At 37.0% G+C, this 13,308-nt stretch overlaps 1 protein-coding gene across 1 annotated transcript; it reads right to left on the minus strand.

Moving 5' to 3' along the window:
* Window positions 1-2,871: 2,871 nt before the first annotated feature.
* On the minus strand, window positions 2,872-8,578 carry LOC149816929 (S-adenosyl-L-methionine-dependent methyltransferases superfamily protein). Its single transcript, XM_089986585.1, has 5 exons — window positions 8,275-8,578; window positions 7,412-7,518; window positions 6,690-7,182; window positions 5,345-5,463; window positions 2,872-3,274 (listed from the first exon to the last, which is right to left on the minus strand). The coding sequence occupies exons 1-5, from the start codon at window positions 8,557-8,559 to the stop codon at window positions 3,070-3,072; spliced, it is 1,209 nt and encodes a 402-aa protein (XP_089842711.1). The 5' UTR covers window positions 8,560-8,578; the 3' UTR covers window positions 2,872-3,069.
* Between the last annotated feature and the right edge of the window lie 4,730 nt (window positions 8,579-13,308).

The following is a 13,308-nucleotide window of genomic DNA, read 5'->3' on the forward strand; positions in this document are numbered from 1 at the left end:
CAAAACCTGGCCCGTTATATACGTCAGGCAGGCTTGGTCTGGCCCGCGGGCTATGGGGTTGGCTCAATGGACTTGAGTTATTTATTATTTTTTTTAATAATATAAAATTTTAAAAAAGTAACTGTAACTTAAATAATTATTATTATTTACCTATGAAAACTTGTTATTTATTAATTATTACTGTTAAACTAATTAATTGTACTAATTAGAAATTAGTTGCATGGGGGAGCTTGTTATTCTCTCATTAACCCATAATTTCAGTAAGCATTTGTGCATTTTAGGATTAGGTCCGGCCAGACCGGGCCTTGAGCTTTTCTTCAAACCCAAGCCCGTTAAGAACCAGGCCAAAACCCGGCCTGTTTGTAAATGGGTAGGACCGGGCCGAGCTGACCCGATTCCCACCCCTACCCGTACAAGGTCAGAGCGATTGGGATCGACTATGGGTCACTATGATAACGAGGATTTTAATGATATGATTATAGAATGTGGAATAATGGAGACTAATCAAGTGGAGGCAAGCTTTACCTGGCAAAATGGGCAATAGGAGCACACCTCCAAGGCAAGCCGACTGGACCAAGCACTAGTTAATACACTATGGCTTGGCCCTTTCCCAACTTCACTACCAAGGTATTACCTGTGGATCCCCAAAATTTTAAAACCAAAAGTATATGGTGTTTCCAAAAAAAAGTTCTATATTCGAAAACAGGATATGAATTTTAAATGAGAGATGTGGATTCCACAAGTTGCACATTTTTTCTCATTCGTCACCAAAGACTTGAAGTCTTAGACTTGAGTTGTAACTTGCAATGGATCGTGCGGTGTAAGTGAATTCTAAAAAAAAATGTGAGGGTATAGTGCAGAGTACCACTAATACCACTGACGCTTGAAAAAGCACAAAAATAACACAAATATGATAGAAAAAACCATACTTTTTATAATAGATAAACTTAATAAAAAGCGTAAGAAAACTATTGCTGGGCTAAGTGGGTTCAGTTAGGCTGAACCTACTTAATCAAAGCTAGGATGCTAAGATGCTAGGTTGGGTAGTAACCTCAATAAAGTATCAGTGTTCCTAGGGAAATCAATTCTCTATTTATAGTTTTTTTGGTAGGTACATATCTCAATTTTGTGATTCCTAAATTTGAAGATCTAGATATGTCCATGGATGATGTGACAAGATCTAATTGGCTACATGTCAGACGGTTGCTTTTCCTATTGGTTGAAGGTTTTTTTGGCTTAGGAGCTAAAGTAGAGATAGACTTAAAAGGTTATATGAGATTCTGGAATAAAGTCTGGATTAAATTAATACAATTTTCAAGGTTTTGATACGGAGATGAAAAGTTTTTGGAAGGTTATTTTCATTCTGCGCGAATCTGGACCAAATGTTCCATGATACATGGTACTAACGACACATGTTTAATGTTGATGACAATCTAGTTTTGAGCCAATGTTAATGATACTTAACGATTGCTAATGACAATCCTTGACCTACTAATGAAAAATAAAAAATACTAACAACAATCTTGATGCATCGTTAGCAACTTAACTAAAACAGGTTTGACAAGTTGACTTATTTCAGCCATAACTTTTTATTAGGATGTCAAATTATGATGCAGAGTAGTGTCTTTGAAAACTAACATCCTCAACTTTGATTCGATCCTTTTAAGTGCAAATCAAATTCAATAGTCTTGCTGGTAAAAAATGTACTCAAAATAAGTTCTACTTGACAAACAAACTTTTTATCGAACAAGTCAATTTGTTTTGATCATAACTTTGGATTGAAATATCAAATTTACCGGATATTGGCTTGTTTGAAAGTTGAAATCCTCTAATTTGAATCATCTTTTGTAAGAAAAATTTGAGGATGCGGTTTTGAGGGCCAAAATGCACTTGAAGCTTGAATAACTTTGAAATGGATCGAGAACAATAGGGTTTGACATACGATTTTGATATAAAAATGACAGTCAAACTTTTGAGGATGCCGTTTTTGTATAGCACAAGGAGTGGAGCAACCTTGTTCAATCTCTCTCTCTCTCTGCTCAGCTATGTGGACGATTCTGATTGGAGCAGAGCAACATTCATCTTCTTCTATCACCTATGGGAAAAAACTTTTTCTTCTATTACTATGTTGTTCTTATCCCCCATCCCTCCATGCTCATCCGGCCAGACCTCTTGCAGGTAAGTTCACGTAGCCTTTGCTGTTGGTGCAATTGGTCTTGCCACAAATGCACGGACCATATTTCATGCATACTTGTAGGTAGAATTGATTACCTTATACTGCAATGGAATTTTTTTTTTACTATGAGAAATCGCTCCAGGCACAGAGACCTAACTGCGCTGGCTCAACCTGCCATACTTATGGTTTCTGTCCATGTCAGCATAAAACTCTGAGGGCTTATCCCTTAACCCCAGGGAGTCACAAAACTTTAGCTTAAGCAGGGGGTGACGTCCATAGGATTTGAACGTAATGCCGTCAAACTGTCTAAGCCCCCATCCCACTAGGCCAAACCCCTTGGGTCTACTGCAATGGCAATTTTATAGAGAAAAAGGTTCAGAGTTCAGGGAGCATTCAATATCAATATCATCAGCTCAATGAAGAAGGTTTGAACGAGGCATAAATTAGCTGAAACTGCTGTTCCCTACAGCCAGAATGTAAGAGAATCCGCATGCAATCTGAGCTTGCGAAAGATTGTGTAAAACAGCTGTCATGCATGCATAACAATTTCCAAATCAAAGTTGCCTACAAAAAAAAACACAAAAACCAATTTAAAGTTGAAGTCGACCCCATCAGCGTTTGGAAAATTCAAAATTCTGAAAACTGGTTCACCATCACTAGTGCCATCTTTGTTTACCAGCACCTTATCCATGCACTTTATGCAAAGATTATGATTTCACATTGTAAAATAGTAATAACAATACAAATAAACAGCCTACCTTTGTTTTCTCTAAAATGCCTGAATCCAAAATCTCCTACGGAGGTGTAATAAGCGAACTTTGTGAACTTTTCAAATTATCTTGTGACGCCTGTTTCAGGTGAAAGGATACAAGGAAATTTTCTTGAATTACTCACTAGCATTTAGCTTCCACAACCCCAATAATATAAGCATTCCACGCATCCTGCTGGCTGAAGGCCAAAACTTCTTCATATTTCATATTGTCATCTCCATCATACTCATCTGAATGACTGCTTGTGTCGGGCATTTTACGGATCCAAAAATGAACAGAATGGAATCCAGCCTCTTCCAAGCAGTCTTTGATTTCTGGAAGTGACCAACTGCACATTGGGGGAAAAAAGAACATCTTAGTTCAGCTGGTCTTCACAGAGAGTGGCAAACTTGGTAACAAGAGAGAGGAGACAGCTATCCAATAAAAAAAATATATCACCACCAAATGCACTATCTAACACTAATAAGATCCACAAAAATAACTAACCACCTTGATGGGAATAACATGCATAGTTCTGTAATTTCCAAAACACCAAGCGAAACAATGCACTAAAGATATGGCCTTGTGGATAAGATACGGTCAAAGTGGACTTATAACATCAAATACATTCATCTTAGAGAAGAATAAATAGCCTTCTCAACTTGTGTAGAGCATCCAGCGTGAACAAGTGTTGCTGATGGTAATCAAGAATTCCTACAAGAACAGTACCGTTAATCGTATTCAACCAAAAGTTTAGCATGAAAACTGATGAACAAATCTAAGACACCTCTCAATGCTGATAGAGATTTTAAATATTGTTAACCAAATAAGGCTCTGTTTGGGGCCGAATGAGGTGGCTGGACGGTATCGTAATTGAGGGGTCTCATGATCGAACCCCAAACTTGCCTATCAACAACAACAACAACAACAACAATTACTACGCCTTTATCCCAAAACAATTGGGGTCGGCGATATGAACCAACAAATAAAATCATTCTGAGTCTTCCACATGAATCCTTCTCCTCCAATCATTTCTATCCAATGCCATGTCCTCGGTGAGGTTCAAAGCATTCATATCCTTTCCTATCATCTCCATCCAAGTCTTCCTAGGCCTACCCCGACCTCTTTTAACTAATATATTTTCCCATTTCTCCATCCTTCTAACTGGAGCATCATTAGGCCTTCGCCCAATATGTCCAAACCACCGTAAACGATTCTCTCTCATCTTATTTTCAATGGGTGCTTGGCATTGCGGGCCATCAGAGGAGATTTGTGGAATCCCCCATGCAGTGTTGTTAAAAGAACGCCTTGAGGCACAAAAGGTGCGCCTCGCCTTGAGGCGCACCTCAAGGCACCGGCCTAAGGCGTGCTTCATCAATAGATTTTTTAGTATTTATTTTAGATTTTCTATTTCTTATTGCTTGTTGCTTCATCAATAAAACATTTTTTATTTATTTGTATTTTTAGATATTTTTTTATAGTTTAATCCCTAGTTTTTTTCTAAGTTATATAATCAGTTTCATGTTAATCTCTCATGTTTTTTAGTATTTATTTTAGATTTTTTAGTATTTTATTTTAGATTTTCTATTTCTTATTGTTTGTTGCTTCATCAATAAAACATTTTTTTATTTGTATTTTTAGATAAAGTTTTCAAATTTTTTTTTGAGGCTTACGCTTTACGTTCAGTTTCTCAGTTACTTTTACATGTTAATCTCATATTTTTTGTATTTATTTTAGATTTTCTATTTCTTATTGCTTGTTGCTTTATCAATAAAGCATTTATTTATTTATATATTTATATATTTAAATAATTTTTTATAATTTTTTTAAGTTTTCAAATTTTTTTTGAGGCATACGCTTTACGCCAAGGCTTACGCCTCACCTCAGTTTTTGGTGGAGCGCCTTGCTACGCCTCAACGCTTTTCACAACATCGCCCCCATGCCTTATCCTGTTTGGGAAACAGAAAATGGCTAAAGCTAGATAACATTATGGCATGTGGAATTACAAATCCTCAGTATTTCCACATTGCAAGGTAGTTTTTGGAACATCCCAAAACATACCCCTCTCAATGCCCTCCAAACTCAATCCATTTAAATTCCTACCTGCTGCCGGTTTGTTCCTTTTGCATATATTCCCCACTGTTTGGAAGCCTGTAGTAATTCCTGGAAATGCCAAATCCCACCCGATTCCTGTGAGTTGTTCCAACCAAGAAGTATATTTGCAAAATCTTACCAAAACCTGAATTTGCCATTACCATCCCAACTACTGGCTCCCAAACAGAGCCTAACTAAATTAAAATGAAAGATTTTGATGATCTTTTCAACCAACAACACAGGATCCTTTTTTGCTGGGTTATGCAAGAAGTCACAATATAACTCAGACATAAAACATGTGCATAGTAGAAGGAATGCAACTCACAGCCGCCAGTGATATGTAAATGCATGCCGAAGTGAGCGCTGCTTGTTGGCAAAGTTAAAGTGCAGGCTAATTCTTGTTGTTCGACTGACAGCATCAAAATCGCCTTGCTCCCAGATATACTGCAAAATACACATTCAAAAGTCGGTACAAAATCTCAAAGAGAATGATAAACGTCACTCCTACAATGTTAAAGTAGTAAACTATACACATGCTACAGCAGTATATTGACAATTTGACACCACTTAACTGCATACATTTGTTCTTGCAACCTCTCTTTTATCAATTTAAGGTTGATTAAATTTGCAGTCATGTCAGAAAAAGATTTCCAATGATATTATCTTGTCATGTGTAAATTGCTTCAGATCCCTTACCTTTTTCCCACAAAGGAGGGTACCACATGGCAATTCAAAAAAATGTGGGTAAGGAAACACGGCTATATATATTACATATCACATAAATACAGAATAAACTGAATATAATATATTATATACTGAAAATACATATTATATATTATATGCTGAAAACATAATATATAATATAATATAATATAGGACACACAAAATGGCATGCCTGGTACCCATACCCATGTTGACATGGGTACGCCACCTAAAGTGGCGTGTCCCGGTAACATAGGTAGTCACCATATCTCTAGTTACTCAAACACTAATGCAAATGAAGAAGAAAGGTTAACAAGATCAAGTTAATGAATAATGTCAGAAAAAAAACACCTAGCTAATCCCAATAAGGTTTGAGTTCTTTCGTCTTCAACTGGATGAAGGAATCTTTACATAGAACTGACACATACTACTGACAGATGTGCACCAAGGGATAACTTGGGGTTTGTAAAAAAAAGCATTGAGAAAGGAAATCGATTGAAAGAGAATGAGAGAGATAGATGGGAATGAATGCAATAGAACAGAGAAATTGCAAAAGTATATGAAAACGTGTAACAGGCACTTGGCAGGAAAGAAAGCAGCTGCAGAAGTTCCAGCTCAGCTTAACTGAAGGGAAAAATGCTTTCAGAACTTGCCATTGCCAAATGTTTCTAAATGGACCTTTGTCAGGATGCTTTAAGAGCCTGGCTTCTCCTTCATTACATCATTTCCGTGATCAGCTTTCAACTATTCACCTTTACTTCTTTTAGTTTACTTTAGGTAATAACTGCTACATTTGTTAAGAATCTGTTGACACCATTCCATGGTTCCGAGATATCTCTAGATCAGTGTAGAGAATTTCCAATGATGCATCACATTTTTTCCTTTTTTCTCCACTTCTACCCATGATCAATGAAGACTGATAATTCTACAGAAAATGACTGAATAACAAGGAAAAACATGCAACTTACAGTAAAACTTGGGTATCTTCTTTGAAGCCTGAGGGGGCCCTCTGAGGATGTCCCACCATATAGATCCATTACAAATATCCCCCCTTTCTTGGATAATGTGTTCAAAACATGTTTAAAATATATAAGAAGGTCTGACCTCCTATGGAGACAGCAGCAACTATAATTAAAAGCACATATTATATCCCTTGGTGGTGGAATGTGCTTTTCTCCATCGCAGTGGTTACCGTCATTCTTCTCCTCGGTTGCTTGAAGAGATGACTCTAGTTTAGCAGCTTGCAGGCTCACACTCCTTTCCATTTTATCGATGAAATCATACTTGACAGAATGATTCTCATCCAAAGGTTTCAGAACATTTCCATGAAAGAGAAATATTCTAGTGTAAGCATCTGGGCCCAGCTTACATATATTGTTATCCAAGCACCACATGAGTGCCTCAAGGTCCAAATCTACACCCACAGCAGTTCGTCTTGGATCGCTATGTAGCCACTCTTCACTGACATACATGGACACAAACAAGCATTATCTTCATAATCAAGCCCTTTGTTTTCAAAGTTTTCAAAGTAGAAACAGGTTCAGGGTTTAAGGTTTCCTTGGATATCGAATAAAAGAAAAATATTTTTGTTTACAAAGAAATGAGCAAAACTACTTAAGAGATCATTATGGCATAAAAAATTGAAAAAGAAAATATTAACATTTTGGAGAGAATGCATAAGTGAACTCACCTTAACAAAGCAGTCCCACAAAAATCTTCCTGCAAATGAAGCGGGTTCCTTCCACCAACATACATAAGAAAGAATTTCCGCATATAGCTAATATCCCCTTTTGGTGACTGAAACGACATATCACAGCATAAGCTCACAACAGTGAAGTCATTCCAATATAAATCTATAAGGTGCTGAAAGTCAAGTTCTAAAGCCAATTGGAAATGTAGAAGAACCTAAAATCCTACATGGCATTAAATCCCTAAATTATACAACTATGCCCTTCCTTGAAGCAAAGCCTCAGCTAAATTGGATAGCATCTAGCTCACGTCGAAGAACCAACTTTTTGATCCGCGGGATCTAGAAAAACGGTTACTCGTTAAGCAGAAAATTGAGCTCCCAATTCAAGACCAAATGATGATTGCCCACAAAAAACCTCAAATCTTGCTGTCATTCGTAAAGTCCCGAGCGATTAACAACTTAATGCCATCAATTCTAGCTATTGGTTTAGAAATTACCATAAAACGTCAGAAACATGGAATCTGGGCAAAAATCTTAGAAACGGGTTCTGAGATTCATGTAGCAAAAAAACCCGTAGAAACCCATAAGTTTGGCAAAACCCTATACATGGGCTTTGGGTTTTAGGTAGCTAATAAAACCCTAGAAACCCCATGAGTTGGCTAAAACCCCAGAGGTGGGGTTTTGAGTTTTTGGATAGCAAATGAAACCGTCGAAGCCCACCAAGTTGGTGAAACCCTAGAAAAGAGTTCTGGGACTCATACCACTAGTAAAACCCTATAGGCAGCTAAAACCGTAGCAATGGGGTTTTTGGGGTCTCAGAGAGCAAAAGCAAAAGCCCCAATAAAAGAGTTGTGTGATGGCACCTGGACGAATTGCTGATACAAGGCGAACTTCGATGGCGGATCTTTCAGCAAAGAAGGTCCATTCTCTCCATCTTCTTCTTCTTGTTCTTCTTCCACCTCCTCATCCTGCTCCTCTGAGGCAGATTTCTTCTGGGTGTGATGGGATCCGATACGGTGGGAAATACCATGTGCAGACGGTGGTAAGCAACATTCTTCACCCCCTTCTCCTTCTTCTTCGTCGTCTTCGTCTTCTTGTCTAAGCCTCCTAGTCCTTTGCCTCGTCTGCTTCTTCCCGTGCTTCCCCATCTTCACAAGATGGACGGCGATGGCTGGCGTTGAGGGTTTCTGGGGACGTTGTAATAGGACCCTGTAACAATGGGATTTGGACCCAAAAGTGAAGCTCCGATAAGTTAATCGGGTCGGTTTGTAGCATCCAAATTCTATCAGGACCGAATCTGGTTTAGAGGATCGTGAATCAGATGAAGGTACGACCCAAGATCCGGATACCTGATTACTTATTATATCAGGTCTTGCTCCATTCATCCGGACTAGTTGTGACAACGGTTGAGATTTGATCAGATATCCAACTAAATCCGAATCTGTTTAATCGTATTGGGCAGAGTAAACGTCTGACAGCAACCATGTACGGATTTAGTGTAGAAGTTTTACACCTAAATCTGAAGTCCAATTCAGACCTAATCCTAACACATTTAAGTTACTTGTTAAATAAGGATGTGAATGAACTGAATTGGATCTGATGTCTGGTTTATGTTTAGTTGCATTTGGTAAGCCAAAATAATATTTGATTATAATCGGTGGATAAGGTTTTAATTTTTCGCTACTAAATCTTAGAAATATCTTAATTTGACAAATATTGATAGGGTTCCAAATATGTTTTTTATTTTAGTGAGATTTGATATTTCAATTTTTTGCTCTAATAAAATAAGTGTTGGGTTTAGATGTCAGTAATTTATTTAGCTTTTAGTAAGTAAGTTGGGTTTGTACGGATCAAGATTCAACAATTATCCCTTACCTAAATTCAGTTAGAGCTCAAGAACTACATATCCAGCTAGTGATACAAATTCAAATGGTACCCCAAATCCAGTCTTGAGGTGAACAATTCAATCAAGGTAAGAGCTGCACATATTGATATGACAACTTAAGCGACAAATCAAAAGTGCGCCATACCCAAGACAAGTGTCAACTTCTTACCTAATTTTTAAAATTGAGATAACATCTTTAACTCGTAATACATGTCAGTATCGGAATAAAAGAGAACAAGTAGGCCCACAAGGGGAACATCTCTCTCTCTAAAGCGTATAGTACTTCCTTTAAATGTGTAGAGTCCAATTATGCATATTTTATTATTTTATAATTTTAAGAAACTAGGTTTAATAAAAAGTCTTGCCAAAATATGACTACAGACTCATCTTTTTAGTTTAGTTCTTGTTGCCACTTAAGATTTTTTTTTAGCAATTAGAGAGTATTTTGGTTTTATGAGTAAGCTTAATTTTATGAATTAAAATTGAACTCTACCTCACTACTCAAATTTATAAATAAAGGCTTGATAATCCTCTTATAATCAAAGAATTAAATTATAAAATAAATTTAAAACTTCTACTCTTTCTAGACATCTCTATCTTTCTTTTTTCTTCTCTCTCATGTTCCTCTCTTCTCTTTGTGATACACGTGAACCTAACCTCTCATTGAAAGTGATGCGGTTTCAATTTCTACGAACTTAGTTTTCGATCTAAACAGTGCAGACACAGTCTCAAGTGAGCTTCATCTACCAAATAAAGACCACAAGAAGCAAACAGATCTCTTGTTTATCTGAATCCACTATCCGGGCTCCAATTAAAGTCATGCTACATCCTCCATGCAGCCATATTAGCATGCAGAACCCACCCTTGAACCCCCTTTCTCTTATAGAAAGAATTTATTTCAAGTGAGACCTATATGGAGCATCCCTCTAGAAGACTTCAAGAAGGCTTGTAGGCCCCAACAGTTGATGTCACCCTAGAAACCTTCAAGGCCTCTCAATGAAATTAGTGTGGCCCCTTAAGGTCCCTCCTTAATGAGCCTTAGAAAGCCCAAATGAGTCTTGGAGTCGGGCCCTCTTTATGCTGCTTGGAGAGGGGTTTTCATAAGTTTAGACTTAGATAGTTGAATATGTTTTGTTATATTGAATTATTTTTATTAGTCTTGTTATTTATAATTGCTTTTATTAGAGTTTTCTTGGCTTATAAAAGACTCATTTATGCATTTTGATAGGACATGAAAATTAAATCAAGTTTCCTCAATCTCTCTCAAGAAAATCGTCCCCTCCTCCTAGAGGCTGTCTCTCTCTTTCTCTCTTTTTCCTACCCCCTTAGCTCCTAAGCCCTCTTTTTTCCTTCCTTACCTTCTGTGAGTCCCTACCCTCCTTGACTCATTCATCGTGTCTCAGGGCTCATTTGGTTCATGCAAAGTAGTATCAACCCTTCCAAGGTCTAAAATTGTTCAAGTACTAAGTAGAACCAATTCTACTTAGTAGACTATATCAACTCGCTTCGACCGACGTAGACAAACTCAACAACATCGCAACTCCTAAACTTTTTTCAGATGGACCAGACTCATCTCCAATCTTGACACTATACCCAAATTGTGTAAGTCCTTATAACTCATTTCTTAAACCTTCTCTGAGCCTAAGCCTCTCTCAAACCCAATTCTAGAAACAACCTTCTGTTATTGTGATTTTTAAAAAATCACCTAACTTAAAAATAACGTATCTCCAAATCCGTACCTAATCCAAACCTAAAAAATTAATCCAGACACCCTTACGTGTCCTTAACCTATCCTTCAAAAATTAGATCTTAATTATTTCCTGTTAAGGAGAATTAAATTAGACACTGAAACCTATTTAGACCAAAACCCAAACTAGAAACAAACATGTTCTTTACCTTTAATTCTCAAACCAGAACATCTTCTCTGACTTGTCCTTAGCCAAACCCTATTTTTTTGTGAAATTTTTTATTTTTATTCTAAAAGAATCAATTTACTCTCTCAGGGTCTATTAGAAACCTAATAGAATCCAGTTCCCAAACAAACCCAGAAATTCTCATAATTTTATCTCTGCAACCCCGAATCTCTTGAACCTAAGAATTTAACCTAAGTTTTCTTGACGTGTCTTGATTGTTCTCCTATTTTTACACAATTTATTATGTTGTATTTTAGGAGAACCAATTTTTTTTAAAAGTATGCATGAAATCAATCTAAACCTATAAACATAACTTGACCTTTGACTTGACTAAACCTGACCCAAGCCTACCTAAATCCTAAAAGTTGAACTTAGTTTCACTGCAATGCATCAAATGGTATCAAAGTAAATCTGGAGTAAACCCCATGCTATACAAGCAAGACCAAGTCAATCCACTGATGATGAATTCCAAATTCATCAACAAGCTCAGTAGAAGGACTAACACCAAGCATAGAGCCCGCATGACTGACATTGAAACTGACCTTTAACAAGTCACATACTTATTGCACCTTAAAAACATCTATACTCAACTACAGCAAATCCAAAGGAATCTCCAAAACATGTGGTAGAAGCTTCAACCCCTTGTCCAAAGTGACAAGGTGTTCGAAGAATGTATCAATTTTTTGATATGCAATTCAATCTCATTACCACAAATCATGAACAAAATTAGTAAGGACGAACTTGCCATCGACCAACCTGATGAGAGTGACCTTGTTATTACTCCTGAAGTTGACACAGTTCTCGAAGAGAAAGTGCAAGTAGACCCACAAGTACAACAAAGTATTTCACTTCAGCAAGCGGAACAAACTCTTCTTTCCTCAATCTCAAACTCTTATGATGCGATGAATAATGTAAAAATGTAAAGTATAAGCCTAATGAATACCCATGAGAGTATACTAGGGTCCATAGCTCGACGATGAAAGCAATGCATCAAACCCTACACTAGTTGCTAGGTTTTCATGCTCGTTTGACCAATCAAAGACACATAGTTTGTGCCCCTATAATGTGCTTATGCATGGTATGGAGAAGCCTCATTGCAAGATTTCTCATAATCATCATAAGTGGGACCCAAAGCTTATACCCATGATGGATGTAGATCCTTGCGATAACTAAGATATGGGAGAAGGAAGAGCCTACTTTTTCGTGTACACGAGAGAGTTCTTCCCGTCGAGCACCATAAAGAAGAAGCTTCACATATGGGACAGGCCATGGAAGCTACTAAGGATGGCCACCCCACCCTTCAAGGACCTCGAGCTAAACATGCTCTTAGTTGCATTAAGGTCATTTTTGTTACAACAATGAAGCCGTACATGATACTTCAAGTACAAGGTTTTGATGATGAACAAGTGAATCAAATGCATTTCAGCTAAGGCAATGAAGAAAGATGACAAGAATTGAAGAATTCAATGAAGAATCTTTGAAGACTAGTGTGCAAATGTAAAATTCATTAAAAGTCTTAGATTCTTGTAAGAGCCTTACTTAGAGTGCATATTTCGGTTGTATTTCGCCTAAAAAGTCTTTAGAAAAACTTTTCTAAAAGAACCCTTCATGAAAATCTTTTTAGAAAACTCTTTATTTAATTTTTCATGTTTATTAATCGACCAATAGACTCACCAGCCGACTAATCCTTTTGCGTCAAATTTTCTAAGCAAAATGTCATTTTTATCAAATTAGTCGACCGAAGGTTTTATCAGTCGACCGGACAAAATGTTTGTTTTCTGAAAAATTTAGCAGCAGTAGACTAATGATTTTATCAGTCGACCGGACAAAACATGTATTTTCAGAAAAATTTAGCAGCAGTCGACTGAAAGATTTTTCAGTCTACTGATGATATTATCAGTCGTCTAACTTTTTCTCTAGTCGACTAAGTTTCAAAACTTCAGATTTTCAAATGGCTTGATAAACACACTAGTCGACCGACGATAATTGTCAGTCTACTAATAGTTAATTATCAGTCGACTAACTACTGTTCCAGTCGACTAATTTTGCCGTTTTTCCTAAAACTTTTAAAAGGCGTGTCTTTTCATTTTTCAAACATT

The sequence above is a fragment of the Nuphar pumila genome, chromosome 14 (genome assembly GCF_984573655.1).
Source record: "Nuphar pumila chromosome 14, dmNupPumi1.hap1.1, whole genome shotgun sequence".
NCBI classification, from domain to species: domain Eukaryota; kingdom Viridiplantae; phylum Streptophyta; class Magnoliopsida; order Nymphaeales; family Nymphaeaceae; genus Nuphar; species Nuphar pumila.